This window comes from Macrosteles quadrilineatus, unplaced genomic scaffold (genome assembly GCF_028750875.1).
Source record: "Macrosteles quadrilineatus isolate MER2022 unplaced genomic scaffold, UCM_ALF_1.0 Scaffold_7__1_contigs__length_78375512, whole genome shotgun sequence".
Classification (NCBI taxonomy): Eukaryota; Metazoa; Arthropoda; class Insecta; order Hemiptera; family Cicadellidae; genus Macrosteles; species Macrosteles quadrilineatus.
The window spans coordinates 73,327,025-73,350,057 of record NW_026542600.1 but is presented as its reverse complement, the minus strand read 5'-3'; the positions used below and the strand labels follow the sequence as shown (position 1 = coordinate 73,350,057).

Sequence of the window (23,033 nt, the reverse complement as noted above, 5' to 3'; positions counted from 1 at the left end):
CCTCAGTTTTCAGCATTGAATTTCTTAAAATAAGAAAAATAAATAAAATAGGAAGAGGGTGGGTGCAGAGGGGTTCATTTTTCAACAGCGAACGAGAAAAGTAATTTCCTACTAAAGTATTCCATTTATAATTCACAGTTTTTACACACAATGCCACTGTGGATTAGTTTAAAAAAAAATGAAAAAGAGAGATTTAGTGAACTGAAACAAGCGTTTTATTTAGTCAGATAATATTTTTCAACACCACTCACCTTGTTGAAATAAGGAGAACGCAGTTCTCGTCACCACACGTCCATTTCACACACAGACACCCATTTACAAATTTAAAATAACAAAAATAAAATTAACAGACTTAAATTCTCTATTTAAAGCATTTCGTTGCACCTATACCAAAGTGCGGTGTTTTCAAGGCTACTATAATTGTCTTTTTCCACGTATTCGTTGTGAACGCTTAGTGTCCAATTAAAATATAAAAAAAACTACTTTTGAGCCCACTTTTACACCGGTGTAAGTCGTGTCTTGTTTTCAACGTGTACTCGCCTTAACACAACAAGAAAATGAAAATCGTAGAAATGTCTTCTACAAAAATCCAAGTTTTATATTTCTTTAAGCCTTTGGACGGTAGAAGTCAATAAATAGATAATAAATCTCCGAAGCAGTAGATAAACTAACAAACCAATCTGAGCGATTTATGTATTCTTTATGTATTAACTACAAAGTAGAACACATTGCATTCCTCTGTTAAATGTTAAGCCAATTTACAGTTGAAATGGACTCAGATTGAGAAACAGATAACTCAGTGTGCTGCTGTCAATAACTTAATTCTGTCATATGCATTGAATTTCAAACCAAAGTAAACTGAAATACAAAAAGCTAACTATAGCATATTTTATGGGGAAATTATCTAAGCAACGAAAACTTACGGAGAAAATAGAATTTTTACAGTAGCGACTAACTATGTGAGCGGCTCTTTTTACCATCTCATATTCGAGCTGAAAAACTTGCATATAGATGTAATATCTACAACATTCAAAGATAATGTTACAAGCATGTTGACATTTATAGCACATACGTTTTTTTGAATAGATTTTGAGAGATTCAAACGCATAAGCAGAAACATCATGCTATGCATTGTTGATGCGTAGTCTTCGGGCGAAGATCATGTCTAAATCGACGCAGCTCTTCCATTCACCAACATTTAGGTCTCTATGCAGAGTACCATCTTCATTGTAGTTTGCGAACGTCTACTATTAGTAGACTTCCCCAAAGTTTACGTAAAATGCGTGTGACCTGTCAGACTTGATACAATAACTTTGCGGAAGTCAAGAAAACCTGAAGATGGTACTACATCGAGTCCGAAACCTCGATGGATGGAAGTGATCGTAGATTTTTGACACGGTCGTCAACCTAAGAACACGTCTCTGCAATGTTACCGTAGAAGCTCAACAAAACACAACACAAAGTTCATTTTCAACTTCTCTACTTCATAGATGATACCAATTGTAAGTGCCTACTACATGTTGAGAGAGTACTCACCGTCACTGATCACGTTGATGGAGAGAGGTCTCTGAGAGGTCCAGTGTCCATGCCTCGGGGGCTTTGACCAATAAGGCGCCTCAGAGAGGAACATTCGAATCCATCTCACTTATCACAACACCTCACATTGTCCACTGCACTTAGTTATTGCACAATTACGTTTTATACGTCGAGTTAATTTGGTAGATACGCCTTTTACAACTACTGCATCGAAAGACTCTGAAATAATAAATGTTTCAGAAACCACTTAACAATATCTTGTACGATTTTGGGGTGCTAAGATGAGATACAATTATAGGAAAACTATGTGTCCGTGGTCTTTTCCGCTATCAATTATTTTATTCATCACTAAAGGTATCACTTATAAAAGGCTTTGACAAGATTAAGTATAAATGATAGTTTACTAGAACTGCAACGTCGTGCCAAATTTTAAAGGTAAGAACATAAACATTGGTAAGTCCCTTAAAACATGTTAATCTAATCTAATTAAATGTGCAGCCACAAGTGTAACTCATTGGCTGACTGACCGATAAGGTATGGATTGTAACGAAGTTCGAGAAGAGCTAGGGATCTGAAATTTGGCACGATTTTAGGTGTTGGTCCCAAACAACCAGAAAACTCCCATAAGTGACATTTAAAAAGTTAACATCCTCTTCCTAAAAATGAAATATAGCAGATTTTTTTAAATCCCAAAAAGGTGTTTATAAAACGCTTGTTGCAGCCAAACCGTCAAACGGAGAGTACACACTTTCCTTTGAGCCAAGACTTTGAAATTTAACTTTTCTTTATACCTACACAGCTGTTGCACAGCTTAAGCGCTCGAGCATTCTAATTTTGGGAATTTCCCTTCACATTCCCTCACTTAGGGTAAAACTACCATCGCACTATTTTTTACTAAAGTAAGACAGTCTTTTACGTTTTCATGTTTTGATCACAATTGAGAGGTCAGCTCCCAGAGATGACCCAATGTTTGTTTCTACGATGTCAAAACCCCCGCTTCTGAAAGGGCCTAAGACGATTTTAAATATCATCACCCCCCCCCCCCCCAAAACCCATCACATTGTAACTTTATCGGTACTAATTAATCAAAAGATAGTTTTACAGTTGATCCTTTAGCAAATTTCAATATTAAGGGATTTTTACCACACATCTGGACTTTAAAAAAGACTTGTTTATTCCACTTGCATGGGCCACTAATGAAATACTTTGGTATCCTATAGAGACTGTGACATACAGAGTGTTTACTTGAGTACGTAAAAAAACCATAATAACTATTTACAAAGTCATAAATACCTGAATTACAGCTGAAAAATAAAATGTCAAGGGAGAAACGAGTTAATTATTTTAATTGCCGAAGCAAAAGCGGAAATAACCGGAAAACCGATTGTAGCTGAAAACCGCTGCTACGCTTGAATGCAAAAACGACACTGGCAAAGTTGCAACAGCAGCGAAACAGATTAATTGGTAATTTCGACTATGGTGTTCAATTATACATCTGGCACTGTTGATTGCAGAAATTGTTACAGTAGGTAAATCCACGGCTTGGTGTATATTAGCTTTGATACTGCAATAGTTATGGTCAACTATCATGGTGATTTGTGCATAAATGATAATGAGATTGGAAATAATATTTATTATTTAGCAATCTACCCTTTGTATATTTTACACAAATGTAAGCTGTATTTACAAACAGAAGGTTGGATGAATTATTTACAAGTTTGAAATTTTTGTCGTCCTTTTATGGCAGGATTGTTTTTCTGTGAAAGAGCCGTTTATGTTTATGCATTAGCATTTGTGGATTTTAATATACGTATAAATGTGTTATATACTATTAAAACTTTTAACATTTTAATTAAATTAGAAATAAATGTGTTCTACTGAAGGGTAGTCACTATTAAAATCGCTAACATTTTTATTATAACTAAATTTATTTTGTAACTGGCTTTTATACTTAAGAAAGACCTAAAACAATAAAAATAGGTTATATAAAAAATATAAATATCAAACTTATGATGAAAGTAAAATAACACATTACAACGTGAATACGTTTTTATTTTACGAAAAGTACATTCGACGATTGAACTTGATAAAATAATAGCAGGAATGGTCTGAATTAATGCTCAAACTTAAGTCAATATTTATTATCAACTGTATGTCAACTACATTAAATGAAAATAGAAATGATGAATATTCAATAAAGTGTTTTGATTTTAAATGCATTGATTTTATTCTAAATAAAACACACAGTAGCCCAGTTAGTTTAAATCCTGCTGTGATGTCGCATACAAGTTGTTCAACGTCTTTTTTGGCGAATTTCCCATATAGGGAATACGCTATTACCGCAGTACTCATGGTAAGACCTGGACCCGGGACCGATTTACTTATTCGTTTTGAGGTCCCCAGAGGCCAAAAACACCATCCGTTCAAATTCATATACATATATATATACAATTTTGAACGAATGGTGTTTTTGGCCTCTGGGGACATCAAAATGAAAAAGTAAATCGGCCCTGGGCCTAGGTCATTGCAGACCACCTACGGTAATAGCTACTTCCCTATACGGAAATTCACTAATAGAAACTATTGTAATGCAAACAATTGTTCGATACATTTCAAAATGAAATCTTTGAGTGGTGGAAATATGTGTTTGTCTATGTGTTGAAAAGGGTAAACAACAAAAAACACTGTGATATGTCTTTACGGAGGGACGGCTGTTATTGATTTACAATCGAATATCCTCGGATCATCACATACTCTGACTGACTGTTTAGACAGCTGTGTTTTAAAACCTTAGGGAACTATGTATAAAAAAAAGGCACACCTTTTTTCGGTTTTCGTTGCCCTGAGGAGAAATTCCAAAATATATTTAAAAGAAAACAGGAACAAGTACATAATATTGCTAACTACCCTATGATAATTCACTATTGAGGCAAGTTGTTGTTTGTTATTTTGGACCCATAAATATGCAGGATCTCCCGAAACTGTCCAACAACTTTTCTTGAATTATTCAACGGCCAACAGTAAAACAAAATTGCACTCCAGAGCTTAAACGTCTTGGGTATCCCAACGTTTAAACTTTTCCTTTACACCCCTAAAAAAATTGTTAGGGGTAAATAGTCTTTCTTTAATTCCTGTGAGTAAACCCCGCCTATTTTAAGGAATAACAATTACAAGTGAGGTAGTAGATATTTTAAATATAATTTATTTTTGTCCATGAATGTCTTACTAAAGAAATCTACGCTATTACAGCTAGTAACAAGTTCCTTGTGTTACAGACAATAGTTTGTAATTATTCTACGTAATTATTGTTATAATGACTTCGTTTCTGTCCTACTAGTTCGAGTTAATACTGTTGCTCTACCACAGAAGCCAGACGTTTATCTCTAATAATATTTATTCTAGGTTATAAGTTTTTCTTACGAACCTTTTGTGCGTGCTTAATTCTATACTGTAACTAGGCTATTCTGTTTTTTTTTTCAATAGGAATTAAAATGAAATAGAAATAAAGACAACTTTACCAACGATAATATTGCGAACATTATTTATTACGATTAGTAACAAATTTGAAAAGTTTTTACTAGGTTAGGGATATGGAATAAGAAGGAAACCACCCACAGGACAGTATAGTACAGTAGACTATCTCAGGGACGACTTTAACCGGGCATTGGTTTTACCGGACTGGATCGTTGGGAAACTTTCTGTACTCAAACGACCTTTCTAGTGGGAAAGATTTGAGACCAATGGTCAGGTGTCTACTAGCTATAAACTGTTTCCGAAATTTCATTATTGGCATATAGGCTATTGAGAAATAGCCAAAAATTCCATTAATGGCATTATACAAATATTAAAGTGTCAAATCACCATTTGGGGAACTTCAGCTCGGAGATGTCTTATCAGCTTTAACAAAAATTCTGGCTTTGGTCAATGATAGTGTCTTGATATAAATATCACTTACACATGTACACGGTACATGCACAATACTTTTATATTATGTAAAATGCACAAAATGGAGGAATAGATCGTTTTAATTTCGGGGACGTAGCTAAGTTTTAGCTGGATAAAAACTAATATTTTACATACTTCGTTGATTAAAATTTACCCTTGGGTAAAAATCTTTATATTTATGTTTTGTGTATTTTTATGTTTATATTGTATAAGAATTTCCCTTATATCATGTACAAAAAACGATATTTTGATTCTGTAATTTAGGGAATGAAGTAGCAATTTAGATAGTATAATACAAATAAATAATTATAGACAAACAAATTACGAAGACAGATCGAAATATACTCTGTATGTTTCACCACTATAGTGAAGACATACAAAACGTGGAGATCACACTTCATAGTTTTATTTCAAGCCCTTATTACCCATCTAGAACTGTTATAGTACTTGTGTACCTAATTTTTTGCGTGTACTTATTGTGTGATTTGCGTATAACCATTTCATCAATGCTTACTCTTAGCAATTTTCCAGGCATTGTTGGGGCTGTGTAGCCGTATATTTATCATAATCCTGAGAGTTTCCCTATCAGCACCTTGTCATGATGAAATATTACCAATGCAGTCATCCTGAAATTATGTCCTTATTTTAATTTTGTCAATGAATAGATCTCGCGTTTTAAGTTTAAGGCAACTTGATGTTTGAATAGCCTTAGTAAAGCATACGATGAGGTGTAGAGAGCCAGTAAACGGTGGTTAGCGTATAAATGATACGGGTAGGGTCAGCAGTTTTATCTTGCTAAACACGTTATCTAGGGCTCAGCCCCTACATTGTAACCTAGCCGTAAATCATGCACAACACCGCCTTTATCATACAATATTAAATATTTAATGTTTGTGTAAGAAAATATATCATACCCTTCTTATACCTATCGCTATTTCAAGATTTTTCATAAAAATACGCCTTTACCCTGCATACTGTATTTAATTCTTTATTTTATTAGTGAATATTTGTCAGCCTAATACCGTAGGAAACATTTGCATATGAGTTAGGCCTATCTTAGGACTATTTCCATAACGATTACAGTTTTCAAAATGTTTTTAAGGGTGTTTGTTTATACAGGATGAATAAAAAGTCAAGACCCCCCCTTTAATATTTTTCTGGGTAAATATACAGAGATATTATTTTGGTCCTTTTGGTCGTACAACCTTAGCAGGAACTTTCATTTTATGATTTTTTAAATATTTTAATGTGTCACCAAAACAAGGGAAATTTTGGGGGCAACTGAAAAATTTGTAATGTAACCCCCCTTCAAGTGACACCTCATTTTGAAGTGTTAACAAAAACTTAAACACATTGTGGAAACCAGAGTTTGCTATCTCTTCTTTATCCAAAATGGTAGTCCGTCAAATGTTTAATTACGTTACTGTTACATTAATTTTCTTGTGTTCTTGGGCTACCATTTTGGAAAGAGAAGAGATAGCAAACTCTGGTTTCCACATTTTTTTTCAATTTTTTAAAAAACTTCCAAATGAGGTTCACTTGAAGGAGGTTTATTTTTAAAATGTTTGAGTTGCCCCCAAAATCTCCCCTTTTTTGGGACACTCAACATTTTCAAAATCATTAAATGAATTTTCCTGCCAAGGCTGCATGACCACCCAAAGGATACCTCTGTAATATTTACTTAGAAACAAATTGGAGGGGAGGAAAATAACTTTTTACTACACAAGAAAATTAATGTGCCAGTAACATCATTAAACTTTTGACGGGTTTACCCACGTCGTGTGGTGGTAAGTTTCTTACCATTTTGGATAGAGAAGAGATAGCAAACTCTGGTTTCCACAATTTTTTAAGTTTTTGTAAACACTTCAAATTGAGGAGTCACTTGAAGGGGTTTATACTTAAAAAATTATGAGTTGTCCTCAAAATCCCCCCTTTTAGGGGACGCTCAACATTTTCAAAATCATAAAATGAAACTTCCTGCTAAGGTTGCACGACCACCAAAATCACTGTATATTTACTTAGAAAAATATTACAGGGGTGGTCATGACTTTTTATTCACCCTGTATATTTTTTATGTTATGCTACAACAGACTCCCTCTTGGACTCCTCGGGACCGAGGCACTCCGGATAGCCGGGTTTCCAGTTATCGTTAAATTAGGAAGTCTAATGCATATTATACTCCCTCCACTGTCTAACCGATCACTACCTAAATTCGAGAAGTTGAAATATGGTTTCTAAAATGTTCTCGCAGACACATTATGAAAGGATAGATTTTTATAATTAATCTCTCAACTAATAATTGCACTAACGTTGTAAAGAACAAATTGCATTTGAATAGGTTTAATAGGAATAGGAATACTTAAATAAAACTTGATTCTACAATATCAATATATTTATTTGTTCTTGAAATCCAATAATCAAAAATTATTTTAAGATATTCAAAATTCTCACAATGGTAAAAAAAACTTGAGCAAATTTATTCACAAGGTTTTAACCGTCGACATTGCAGTATGGTAAAAATAGCTCAGTAAGAAACGTGAAAATAGTGATTCAATTAACCACGTTTCAATTGTCAAAACAACACAGAATTGGGACGTGAATCCACTGTTGGCTTTCGACTGTCTAAATAACTTGGAAGGGTTTGGATCGATTTCCTTTTAAATTGTTAAATCCCCTAACTTCTCTAGGGCTTTATCTTTTAGTATTTTATTTTTATATAGTTATTTTTATATATAGTTATATTTCGGGCTTACCACATCTGTAAAACAACTCACTGAACTGGTTAAGCATACGCAGTCAAAAACAAATTCAATTTAGCTATGTAAAATTCCCTTCTATGTAGAAATATATCACGGGTTTCTTTCCCATAATGGGTCCGGTATCATTTTTGAGGTTACCCAAAATGTTCAACAAGTTAAGTTGTTTGTGGATTAGTAATTTTTATTTTTTTATTTTTTGGTCTCGATCGGTATTTATTTATATTGTAAATTATAATTTTAAAAAAGTGTTCTAATAATTAATTACACCGGTTTTACTATTAATAAGTATTAAAAATCCCATGGTTTCTTTGACTAGTTGAGGGATAAAATTATAATAAATAAACGTATTTAAGCACTTTAAATATACCTGTTCATTACTATTTAATAAAAAATTACATATCAAGGCTTTATGTGAAGATTATAAACATTTTAATGGATAATTGCATTATTTTAATTAAAATACCCCCGCCAGAGCAAACCTGCCGACTAAGCGAATTTCTCTGCATTGATTTTCAATTTAATCTATTTAACTAACATTAGGTTTAACAAGTACCTAGGTTTAATGCTACAAGGAAACTAATAAAGTGTGTTTTTTTTTTAAATAAAGATAGCTTAGTATAAAATAAATTAATTTGCCAAGATTGATCAACATATTTGAGCTAATGTATTTTTTGCCTCTGAGGACATCAAAATGAAAAAGTTAGTCGATCCCGTGCCACATACGGTAATAGCAACTTCCCTATAAGGAAATTCGCTAAAAGGTCTAAAAGGTTTTATTTTAATAATAAAACATAAAACATTTACCTTGCCTTTAACATATTTACCTTTAATTTACCATTTACCTTTAACTTTAACATATTTATTAAGTTATCAATAGAATATGTTATTATTATCTACAGAATTAAATTAAGAGGATTTACGAATGAAAGATTTTTAACGAAAGTAACCTGGACAAAATTGTCTGGAACGAAAACACACACGTCATAAAAATTTAAATGGCTGGTTTCAAGGTGTTCCATTACATTAAATTTCAATCAAGACTAACATCACAATTTATTTTAATGGCTCTATAACGTTTGACTGAATAATTTATACCTAAAATAATGTTCAAAACATTATGTACGTAAATATATATTATTTACAAGAACAATGTTTAAACTTTTGCCAGTTAAACTACATTCCGAGGGCCTCCAATGGTCATTGCACAACTTCCAACATCGCTTAAGCTCTGAGGACAAAGTCCTAGAGGCCCAATAAAATGTTGATTCGACCGGCGACCCGGCCCCCAGTGAGTACATCCGATCAAACCCAACGAATGTGATTGCATCCGAAGCTCATATGATATTCTCTCGGAGAATTGCCCACGCACAGGTTTAATATGTGGGTGCAATTTCTCTCAAGCACTTACAATCGTGAATCGGGGATACGAATTGAACTTCGCGCAACTAGTAAATAGTATATCTAACGATGCTGTGAGGTTTTCGATGGTTCTTTTTGGAATTCTGTACTAAACATAGGCCGAGAAAATAGTTAGAAAAATTTACATATGTACGTATGTGCATACACATGTACATAAGTTGTTACTGTTACGCAAACAACAATGTATAACCTTAGTTACAATTGATAGCATAACTAGGATGTTAACACGTACACATAGATTTTATGGTTGGATTTAGGAAATTTACTTTCGAAATCCCTAAATAAGTGTGCTTTGATGACAAGTCTAGTTTACACGGTTACCGGGTTGTGCCTACAGGATATTAACTGTAAGCTAATCAGAATTATGCTAATGCAGACCTATGGGTTGTGTATAGAATATAAACTATTGTATTTAGACGTTAAAAATATATTATCACAAAACTATATAAAAATTGCGTAAATAGTCAATATAATTAAACAATAAAAGATTAAATGTTATCTGACATCGGTAATCGTATTTGACTTAATCAACTCATATATTAAATTTAAAAGTATTTACCATTTAAATTCAATAAATGCATTTCATTATAAATTATTTCGAAATGAAACCTAAATTTAATTACCTTCACCTATACAATCCGTATGTTTAACTGGTCCGTAGAAACAGGTTATATGTCGGAAAATAAGTTAGTGATCCGATGGTTTTCGAAAGTCGGGAGTCAAAGCTAGATACGAACCGAGCGACGCGAGAGCCCGAGGGATACTGACTCTCGAGGGGAGCGTAGAACGTTGTGTCCGTGGCGTCAGAGTGTCGGGGGTGGCGGGTGTGAGGCGCCGTGTATGGGTTGTGGGGGTGGAAGTGTTGGGGGTGATCTCCAACTAGACTGAGACACACGACGGAGAGCTGGGGTACAAGCGACACAGTCTCCTTCACCAGGCTGCCACACTAAAAACGAATCTTATTGCTACAAGAATTGCGTCACATGATAAATATTGAATTAATCATACTTTGTCAAACACTCCTTGGCATTTATGTTTTTATGTCCTCCCTTTACATCCTAGGGACGCTTGTTTCATGTCCAATATTGTATTATAAATTACTTCAGATTAGGCCTGGAGGGTTACTGAATTATTTCATAGCAAAATCCATCGGTGAATGGCGGGATTTGAACACGGGACCTTGAGGACCTAACACAATAAAGTACCACCATAAACATATCAATGATCCACATGAAGGAAAGGCTACAAAGGACCCACTTGTTTAGGAAAAACATAATCCTGAATACAGTTTACACTTAACCAGAAAATACTGTACTACTGAGCTAGGTTTTGTTATCCTATTGACTTCGATCCTGTAGTTAAATTCAATGTAATTTTAAAATAAGAAAATCACTCTTTGAAATCAAATTATTTATACCGGAGGTACACTATTTTGCTTTTCATTCTTTGTTAGAATTGACAGGTAAGCTATATGAAAAAGAAAGGTTTCAAGACCAAACCTTAAGATTGTTTTAATCCTTTAATTTATTTCTGCAAACATTAACTGATAGGCTAACAATAAATCACAGTTTGTAAGTAAATTTATATAAAACGTCCAGATACAGAAACATTGTGAATTTACTGCCTCATATCTCACAAACGAGACAGAAATAACAACCCCTTTGTCCTAGGCAAGTAATTCATACAGTTAATCTGAATTATTTCAGTTTCATAATAGGCCCACATAACATAGATAAGTTGAAAAAGCCATAGGAAATAGTAAGATTTAAGACTAAATCTTAAGAATCATTTTTTACTATTTCATTTTTCATTTCTGTCAGTAAACCTAAGTTGGCAACAACACATATCTTTTAATTGATTAATCATAATTAGTTAATTAAGATAAACCAGATGGTTAAAAACACGGTAAGTTTTCGTGGACAAACTAAATAAAAAAGTGATCATTTTAAGACTTTAGTAAGCAGTTTAAACACCAGAATATATAGATTTTGGCATTCATCGAAATACGGATTAGAAGATGGTTCTGATCAATTGTTTATCAAACATAATACTAATACCAAGACAAGTTATTTTTAATACAAAAATATAACTAGGAGTAATAAACAAATAAATATGAACCACGAAAATTATAACCAGATTTTAAACTTCTATTAGGTCCATATTTACACACGCATGGAAAAGCATTATATTTTTATTTAAATCAATTGATTTAGGCATAGGGGACCTAAGGATGCTTTAAAAAAGCTATTTACAAAAATAAAGATACAATAATGAAAAGAACTACTCGTGTTTGTTCGAGATGCCTCTCGAACTGCCTGTCAAAGAATCTAATTGTGCGAAGAATGAATTTAGTAATCATGATTTGCACATCCGATTTCATATAGAACGTAAATGCAAAGAATAATAAAGTGCAAATTAAAGTTAATTAGAGGGAAAGAGTAATTAAAATCTTTTTGAGCGAAAAACCTGGGAGGAAAAGAATAAGAGTAATTACGCTTCAGCCTTTCACAGCTGAAATTACACTCTTGGTTTTTGCTTTTCTACAACTTATTTGTGTATTTAATTAGAAAAAACTGTTGAAGTAATATAAATTAATATCAATCGTCATAGCGAATTGAATATTTAAATTCATCAAGTATACAAATAATTAAAACTGGGTTTAAAATACATAAATATTTTTATACGTTTCGTGAGATGTTGTGTAATAAATAGTTTTAAAATTATAATTAAAACTTTAAGGCTTTTTAAAGTATCTAACTATCATAGGAAGAAGATTATTAATATAAATTCATCCAGAAAACATTTATTTATTTACTTGATATTGGACTTTTGTAAAGGATGTTTCGTTTTATTCCACAACATCATACAAGCAATATTTAAATGTCTAACCAATATATTCTAAAATAGACGCTGTGTGATAAGACTCCTAACGCAAATCAATTGGCGGTCAATAGATGGTGAAGTTATATGCAAGGTAGTCTTTCACAAATTGCTAATTAATTTAAAAGTGTTCCGAGGCTAAATTCTTGTAAATTAAGTGTCAAGCATATTAAGGAACATCAAATATGGTAACGGTTTCATGTGGTGCTCACATTCCAGAGACTACGGGCGGATAGGCATATATTGCAGCTAGAGTGGGGGATGAGTTACAGGGGGGGGGGGCAATCGGGGACTAATTGCAAAACTGACGGCGACTGTTTACAGGGAGCTTATTGCCCCTACGGGACGACTGCAGCTTAGAGCTTCCAAATTATTGCCTTTACTTCTCCAGGAAAACCATTCAACTGCTTTGTCTGCTCTCCATTTGAAAAAAAAGACAAAATAAATTCATTTGTTTACAAAAATAACCTCTACTTTGTTTATACAGTTGGTTTTGGGGACGGGTTCAAAGTAGAGGGTGAAAACATTTAATTGAGAAACGAAAGAGAAATTTACACTTTAATATACAATACATATATTGAAATCTAGGGAAATGACACATATTTAACTATACAGTAAAATCATGGTTATTTGTTATTTCAGTTCATATATATGTATGTATATAGTGAAGATGTCTGGCGGTAGACTGAAGCGTAATAGGTAAGAACATCACAAGGAACGGGCTTTGAGGTATGACTCTTCTCCAGGAGAGGGTAGGGAGGACTAACTTGAAGCGGAATGTATTAACATTGACTATATAACCACAACGTTGTGGTTATATAGTCAATGGTATTAATCACACTAGTATTAGGAGGACTTCCAAACACAACACTTTGTTACTTTGATGGTTAACTGGCACTCTCTGACATTTAAAGGGCGGGGAGAAGTAAAAGATGAGAAAACACACCATTTTACAAATAATTACATGTTATGCTATTTAGTTCACTCAAAATCAGTCAAAAGGCTTTAGTGATATACTGATAAGTGAATGGACAAAAAGTACATGTTGACTCTAAGTAAACTAATGCAAGAGCAGACTGGAAAAGTAGGTCAGACGAGATATGTTACTTTAGGAATCCTGGTACTAGTTTGACAATACTATATATAAAACGAAAACCAAACACTTGGTTTCGATATTTTAATTTAGCAAACAAGTTTTTAAATTAAAATCTGAAAAATAATTAATTTTATTTTTTAAATGATAAAAAATTGCCAGAATCATTTCTATGTACCACTAAAAAGCTATATTCTACATATTTATAATAGATATTGTAGTGCTCGAGAGGGTTTACAGTTTATCATGTATTTTTTTATAGTGCCAATCTACACCTAACTTTGCTTGATTACTGAGAATTTAATAAATGGTACTGAACTAAGCTAATCATAGTCCATAACAAAGTTATCATCTTATTCATTTAACAATAGTTCATCACTTGTCTTGGAATTAAAATAGCTCTGGTGTGTTCAATATATATCAAACAAAAAAAAAACTATATTATTTTTGTATTGCATTTACTTATTATGCTTGCTTTTTACACTACTGATTACTATTTGCCAACTTCATTGCTATAAGAATAAATCATAATTCGGTATTATTTATAAATTTTCGACCTAAAAGTTATAAATGCAAGGAAGAATGATTTATTACTTTTAATAGTACTATCAATAAAATAGAAATTTTAAACAAAACAAATTATGTACTCGGTAAGAATACGTTGTTTGAGTTTAAAATATAGACATGACTTCAAATGTAAAATACAATTAAAACTCATTGTGTAGCCCATGAACTGATTAACTAGACTATTATTTAAAGTACACATCTTTAAGTCCACAGTTCAATAGAGATTGGTCAAACTCAGAAACCTACATGTTTCGCCTATACATAGGCATTGTTAAGTGATCCTTCAAGAACGTTTCACCCATTATAGACTCGTCAAGAACATTTAAATAAGCACACATACAATACGACATTGTACGGTAACCCATTAAACAATTAGTAGGCCTTCTATTAACTGATGCTCTGTACGGCGTTTACCGTACAATGTCGTCTTATATGTGTGCTTATTTGAATGTTCTTGAGTCTATAATGGATAAAACGTTCTTGAAGAATCACTTGACAATGCCTATGTATAGGCGAAACATGTAGTAAATTTGACCATACTCTCTTGAACTGTGGACGTAAAGGTATGTATGTATCTTAAATATTAGTAAAATACAATTTGGATAAATACTAACGGCCAAATATTTGTACCGGTACCTATTTTACTTGCCATAACCTTTATGATTTTAATTTATTCGCAAATGCTTACGTTCTTGGTTAAAATATAAACGTAGTTTTGTTAATTCGATTATCATTGATTCGAGACTATTTATTTTATTTTTTATTAGCCAATTACCAATTAGTTATTACAATAAAATTAGCATCTGTACGATACATTTGATTGTAATAACTAATTGGTAATTGGCTAATTAAAAAGATTAAATAAAATAGTATCGAATCAATGATAACTGAATAATAAAACTATGTTTATATTTTAACCAAGAACCGTCCACCAAGAGGCTATTTTTACTACATTCTTAAATAATTCCAAAAAGAGTGTTCCAATTGTTAATAACAGTTCGATAAAAATATTACTTTTCAAGCGTTCGTTTGAAGAAGACTGTAAATAAGCTTTGGCACAAAGTGGTGGTGAAGTGCGATCAGTATAAATATTTTCAAGCAAATTCGAACACAGATACACCGAGTTCATTTTAATTCATTGCATTAGAGCGTTCAAAGAATTACTTTCATCCTTTAATCTTTACGAACACTTTAAATAATCTGAGACAAAGAATATTTGACAAACGTTTGTATTTTGATTAGTGTTTACAAAGCTTAATGATGCAAAATGCATTATTAAACGTATCCAGTTTAATTTAGAGTTATAAAGACAGTTTGCCATGTTTAGAAATAAGGAAATTTATACTCATAAAAGTCTGAATTTAGATGCCATATTTTACACCTAACATTCCAATTCAAATAATGAATAATTTTCAAAGATGTGTAATTATTTCTTCTAAAAGTGAAATTGTTATTTTATATTATTTGAATAGAGCTACTTAATTTAAACTGTGTTTTTAACTAATAACTGATCATAAAATACTCCCACCGCGCCGCCATAGCAATCCTGTAGAATAATCGAATTTCCTTCAAATCTGATTTGATTCTTACTAATATTTCCTTGTCAGATATATTTAATATTCAAATAACATTAGATTTAACGTGTATCTACTTACGTTTGCTACTACAGGGAAGAAAAAGTGTTTTAAGCTAATTTACCTATGGGGAAGTAGCCATTACCGTAGGTCTTATGGTAAACCCGGGACCGTTTTACTTTTTCATTTTGATGTCACATTAGGTGAAAACCATTCGTTGTATACGTGTGTATACAGGGTGAATCACGTAAGGTGTCCACTATTGATTTCAGACAAATCATTGGTCCGTCAATGAATAAATGAAAATTTCCCCAACCAAAACTCCCTCAAGGAATAACTTAAAATATTTTAATTTAAAATGATTTTTTAAATTTATGATGTAGAAAATCAAGGGATTCACTAGATCAAATCTCACAATTTTCAAATACAAATATACATGTCATATTATACATACTTCTGATGCATGTTTTGTTAACACCAAAGTTTTGGTGAACAGAGTTTTCCTATTTTGTTGTTAAACTATAAGTTTTAGTATTTTTACTATTTTACTATGTTTGTTTAAAAATGGCGGCTATTTAAGTAGTCGAATTTTAATACTATTTTAATATGCTATATTTTATCTTGACTATAGATATCTTTACTCTAATTCGAATTTTGCATTCCTCATCAGCTAAGCTTTAATTAGATATTCAATATTACAATAATATCACAAAAACGACCGTTAAAAAAAAGTTCTTTTTAAAAAAAGGTTACGTAATCAAAACTCAAAAATTTCAAATAGTAGTCTATGTAAAATTGCATAAAATGTAAAATGTATTCGAATTCCAAGGGTCTTTCAAATATAAACTTTATCCGCATCCCTTTTAATTTTCTAGTTATTAACTAAAAACAATGGTTTTCCCATGGTTATCTAATTGGGGATGTTTAAGGAAATATTTAGTAAAAATCTAATTGGCCAATAAGAAATTCTCTTAGTCCGCAGGTTTGCTGGGGCGGGGTATTTAAAAATAATAGTATACAATAAAATAAATACATTTACCAAATTAAATCTAAGTAAATAATCAATCAACAACAGTTTACTTTTTCCCGATAAGAATAACAAGGAAATTTTTAAATTTTTGAAATTTTCTCCGTAACCTTTAGTTGAACAACAATGCTTCAATATACAAAATCCCCATGACACGATTCTGCTGGTTTAAGAAATCATTCAAGTCCAGTCAATTACTAAATTGCGATGGTTGAATCATATGAAATTTGAAAAATCAAATTAAAAACAGCTACTTATTCGGATATCAATCAAACTATAGTCATAATTTTAGTGAGTTGGCTTTTAATTCGATTACAAAAATCAAAAGATTTCTCGCCACTTTTCCAAAAATAAATCAAACATAACATGTGGGTTGGTAATCAAATAAAAGTCGTCAAAAGGAAATGTAATACATAGATTAACAATTTATTTTGTACATATAAACATAAGTACCCTTGTTTGCTATCTTCTTTTTTCTTGCGTAAACAAACATTTTTTAACTTTCAAGCCATTTTCAATTGAATTTTTTACACAATAAAATGTCTTCTTATGAAATATGAAAGCAAATAAAACCAAGAGTAACTATATACATTTATATTTACTACGCAATGGCTCTTATAATTAAACCAATTTACAGAAAATAATCTAAAACGTGCAGTAAATAATCTTTATCATTCCTACGTAGTAAGTATTAGTGTTATCTAACAAAATATGTTGAGGATGGCTAATATGAAATTATAATCACCTAATATATTTAGTATATTTAATCAACTTGCTAAACGTAAGTTTTTACCGATATCATTAAACCCAAGAAAATATCGCTATAATGTACAACATAATTATGCCGTTATCAAAACCCAACACAACTCCGTTTGACGCTGGTATTATTCTGATTCATGTACTGAATTAATCTGGTTTGCAAATAAAAGCGCCGAGAGCTCTTACGTTGGCAACTCTGGTTTTGCATGGCAAAAATATCAAAGTCGAGACGAAGTTGTTTTAAACTTTGTAGCTTTGACGACGAGGACGTTTAAAATGCAAATACCCGGAAACTTAAGTTAGGCAACCGCTGATCATTATCCTGAATATAAACTAAAATCGATAATTATCGATTAGCATCGATCATAATCATACTAATATTATAAATGTGAAAGTTTGTGTGTTTGTTTGTTTGAAGTTCAATCACGCATTAACTACTAGTCAGATTGGGCTGAAATTTGGCATGATGATAGCTCACATTCCCGATTAACATGTAGTCATGTTTTTATTTCAAAAATCCTTTCGGGATCCGCCCCAGTGGCTCTGGAGTTTAGCATGTTAACCTTATGGGTATTCGTGTTTAAAATGAATTAAAAGATTTTGTCAGCTGTTTCAACTACACAAGTTGGTTCTATGATTTTCATATCATTAAAAAGTTAAAAGGTTTACTAACAGAAAGCAGTACCATTATTTAAATTTGCATTTTATGACAACAGCTAATTTTAACCAAGCAGCAACAAAAAGCTGTGATACACAATGATAACTGTCAAAGTAGGCTTATTTACAGTTAAGTTTATGTTTTTAATTTATAAATAATTTGTATATTGTGTGAATATTTGATAATTTACTTTTTTATTGTTTAGGTGTAGTGGTATAATGTTCTATTATGGCTATGGTAGATGTGTTATATTATATCATACCGTAAGTTAAAAGAACCAAATCTTCCCAAACCTTCCATGTCCTCTTCCATTGCAAAGGCACGAGTATAACTGCAATATGCATTTTATACTTATACGCCAACCCTGTACGAAGGACGGAACTCTGCTAGTATAAAATAAATCCAACTAGTTATGGAAATTCAATCCAATAGGCTAATGATTGTAGTTATTCCTATCGTAAGCTGAAGTCAGCCATAAAATTGATTACGTTTGCACTCAAAATAATCACAACTTTATCAGTGATTTTAAAATGAATTTTAAAATTTAAATTTGACAAGCCGTTGGGCTGTTAACTGACATTAATTGTACCTGGCCTTTCCTAAAATCGGGCAAACGAACTTTTTAAATGTATGATTTAGTTTTAAACACATAATTCAGTTGCTTTAGAAAACTGTGCTCTTACCAGTAGGCTTATGGTTTGTTAATTGTACCTTAAGCCCAAAAAGATATATAATTTTTTAATGTCATAACCTATTTTTATAGAATTCAATGTATAATGTATGGGGGAGCGAGCTGGCGTAGTGGTTAGAGCGCGGGACTTCAGTCCCTGAGGTCCCGGGTTCGATCCCCGCCAAGTCACCAATGGATTCTATCTAAGTGATAATGCCGCAACCCCTAGGTCTAGCCTGAAGTAATGTGAAAAAAATCCCAGGCTCGTGCCTAGCGTAAAAAAATTTATAATGTATGCATACTTGGAAGTATATTTTTTGAACAAATATAAGTACTTTTTGGTTTATTTTTTGTTATCTTTTTCTGATAAATCCGAGTGAGAAGGTAGATGTTTGGTACAGATATTTACATACTTGTTCGCTGAATTGATATCAGTAAATGCACAATACTTTGGTACAGCAGTACAAAATGTGTTGAGAAAAATGCTTGTTTTGATTACTAGATACTCATATTTTAAAAGAAGGATATTTCTCTCTTTTTAACTTTTTACACACTGTGAAACTATTGAATACAAAATATATACAAAAAATTACAAAACATTGTTAATTCTGTCTCAATAAATGATTTGATTTGATTTTGATGTGATTCCAAAATACCAATTTCCACGTTTAAATACGGTGCTCGATAATATTCTAAGTTAAACTGTAAAAATTAAATGTAAAAAAAACTTATAATCTCAAATCAACAAAGAAAACACAGGCGTCGAAAGGGTACCAAAGCAAACATATAACTTGAAGATAGAAACGTACAGAGAGACAAATCTTGGGGAAAGAACTAACGTCAGTTTAATATCCATCATCCACCATCTCCTAGGATATATCTGACTTCTTTACTTGACTTTTCGTTTCCTCAGGAGCAAATTACATTTCTGAGAGGTTGAGTCTACTTTATTTTAAAAAGCAATATAATACCCCCACCGCAGCAAACCTGCGGACTAAGCGAATTTCCATTTGACTTTTACGGAAATATTTCCTTAACCATGACAGATTTATTTCATCATAGCATTAGGTTTAACGAGTACAAAGGATTGCTGCTACAGAGAAGGAAAAACGTGATTTTAGTATTATGTTTATGGTGTTGTATGAAGTGAAAATGTTTACCAAATTTGGTCGAAATGTTTCCATAAACAGGGAAACTACAGTTGACTTATTTTCGTATTACATTGGCTAACATTTTTATGTACAGTTGTAATAATATATAAAACCTATATACAAATGCTAACGATTAATAATTTGGCCTCTGGGGACACAAATTTTATAAGGATATCGGTCCCGGGTTTTGGTGTTCTCGGGCCACCTACGGCATAGTTCCTTTCGTGTAAGGTAAATTCAATAAACATGGAAAGCTCACTGCGTCAAATAGTTATAGCTCCATTGTTTACGATTAGTATACTACAATGAAAAAAGTCCAAATTTGTACCCCAATAAATAAATTAATAATAATAATTTTGTATACTTACGACGGCTAAAACCTATAATATTTTATCTAAAAAGGCTAGACATTCTAAAAAAAGATGTTTGCCAACCAGTGAAACCACAGGTTTAGTGTTAAGGTGTTAAGGAAACTTGGTTCATTGATTGATCTGTATTGGATGTCATGATTATAGCGAGGCATTTTTATTTTATTTTTAGCGTTAGAGAATAAGAAGAGGAGTAAATCCTATATTTTCAAATAAAGTAACAACACATAGTAAGAATTAAAAATAAGAAATTTTCCATAGCTATTAAAGGAAATAATTAGGAAATCGTTATTAATAAAAACATACTATTGGCAATTCTGGGCAAAAGGAAATGTGAAGCGATGCAATCACCGGGTTCGAGAGTGTAAGATCGAAAGGAAATTGATGCAAAATGATTAACAGTTCACGATAGCGATAAGCTAGTATTACCATTGACGATATACCATAATGTTATATTGTAGTTAATGTTATATAGTAGAATATGGTATACCATATTTATGGTGTATAGACATAACCAAGTTCTAAATTTCAACTTTACAAAAATTTAACTTTAAATTTTAACTTTACGTTGAGGGAGGTTTGACTACTATAAATTAAAATTGACAACAAACAAGCAGATAAACATAAAGTTTTTGCAGTTACATCATAATAAACATTTAACTATACAGGATGTAACGCCGATCTAGAGTTGACATGACTGGAAAAGAAAGTAAATAAAGGTCTTTTGTTCGCTAAATGTTAATCTTTCACTTTTACATGTCGATCACTTTTTGTTATGTTAGTCTGATTTTACGACTCAAAGCCTTATTGAAATCAAGTTAGCATATCATATTCAAGTCACACATTGGCTTTAAAACTAAATTGACAGATATGAGGGAGGAAGGAACGCGCTAACCTAACCTAACCTAACCTAACCTAACCTGACTTAACCTAACCTAACCTAACCTAACCTAACCTTACCTAACCTAACCTTACCTAAACTAACCTAAACTAACCTAACCTAACCTAACCTTACCAAACCTAACCTAACCTGACCTAACCTAACCTAACCTTACCTAACCTAACCTAACCTTACCTTACCTAACCTAACCTGACCTAACCTAACCTAACCTTACCTAAACTAACCCAACCTAACCTTCAAAAAATCGTTTACATTCAGGCGGGTCCGCTTTCTCCCTTATCAAACACCAATATGTTGGCTTAGGTTATGCATGGAATTGTCAAAATCAAACTAATCAACTTTAAGGAAATATGTTAAAGTCCCTTTTATATCTTTTACAAATCTAGACAACAGCAAATACGTTGTCCAATTTTAAAATACTTTCATACAATGTCTAAATTGCTGATTGGGATACTGCCAACCCTCTAGGGTAAGAGAACTATTATGTTGCTTGGTTTTCTGCACATACGACTGTTGTGAGCTTAGAGCAAACGATGTAAATTGTATTTAGATGTCTCCTGGAAGTAAAACGTATTTTCAGCTTGGTAAACAAACCAAGCAAGGGGAATGATTTAACGCTATGCATAAACAATGTTCCCACGCCTTGGAATGGAGAAGAAATTTAATATCTTAAATTTTTCGGATTGTTATTCAAACATTAAAAAAACCTAAGAGTTAGAAAGGCAATTCTGGTTGTATTCGTACTCAAAATAACTTTACAGCTGTTCTTTGAAAGAATTAAGAACGATGATATCGAATGGAATGTAGAATAGTATTTGGATATTTGTAAATCAATATATTGGGTAATCTAAAACTTACTAATTTACACAAAAATGATATAAATAAGCTTAACGTTTTGCAATTCATATATTAAATTAAATTTTGTTTAATGAGAATAGACTTGTTTGTAAGTTTAATTCTGTCAAAAAATCACGATCAAATACCTTTAAAATGGCATACATTCCAAGTACCATTAACTATGTTTTGATAGAATAGTTTTTAAAATTGACTCGGCAATATATATATAAAAGAGTTTTTAATGTATTAGACAACTGCGAGATCTAATTCAAGAAAGTACATACTTTCTTTTTATAGATTTATCGTGGAAATTAATAATACACACTTACGTTTTTACACGAGCAAAAAATCATAAAGTATTTAAGATAATACCTTGTGTATCAGCCGAAAGATGAACCTCGAAATAAGTAACCTTAAGTTTTTAAGTTGTCAAAAATAATTCAGGAGACACCACAACCATCCTTATGAAAACAAACGCTAATCAATAGACATTATATTAATACGTGACTAGTAGCCATAAAAAATACGAGTATATTAAGTCGGTCCTAAAACTTATTAAGTCTAAAAATGCACATTGACCGGTAAAATGAACACTAATATGGTAAAGTGGTCCTATGTCCAAGAGAGCAGGTGCACTATGGTCCCACAAGCATGGTATATAAGCTAAATACCCCTAACAGGTTCCCTGTCTGTATTCTCTTTGAACCTAGAACATCAATGGCGTTCCCATCCGCCCTTTAACACTTCCTTTCATTCAGTGGCTTTTCCAAAACCTTCTCTCTCCCAAAGTCCTAAACAAACATATCATAAGCCCTTTTTCATAATTTTGAATATTATGTTTATACAGTTATTTATTTGGGTTATGATATCGTTGAGGTTGGTATCGCGA

The 23,033-nt window shown here is 32.2% G+C and overlaps 1 protein-coding gene across 6 annotated transcripts in view; it reads right to left on the bottom strand.

The window, feature by feature from the left end:
- The window catches only part of LOC128998557 (E3 ubiquitin-protein ligase LNX-like), a 325,727-nt gene that overhangs the window by 46,242 nt on the left and 256,452 nt on the right, over nt 1-23,033 (bottom strand). Inside the window, exons 1-2 of one of the 6 annotated variants that reach the window (XM_054424749.1) lie at nt 10,283-10,455; nt 1,537-1,755 (exon numbers count right to left, since the gene is read on the bottom strand). The exons of 4 other annotated variants lie outside the window; for them this stretch is intronic. In XM_054424749.1, the coding sequence (XP_054280724.1) occupies nt 1,537-1,630 (94 nt within the window). In that variant the 5' untranslated portion in view covers nt 1,631-1,755; nt 10,283-10,455. Of the gene's footprint in view, nt 1-1,536; nt 1,756-2,829; nt 2,931-10,282; nt 10,456-23,033 lie in introns of those variants that run through there. One more of the 6 variants, XM_054424748.1, reaches the window with a different exon arrangement.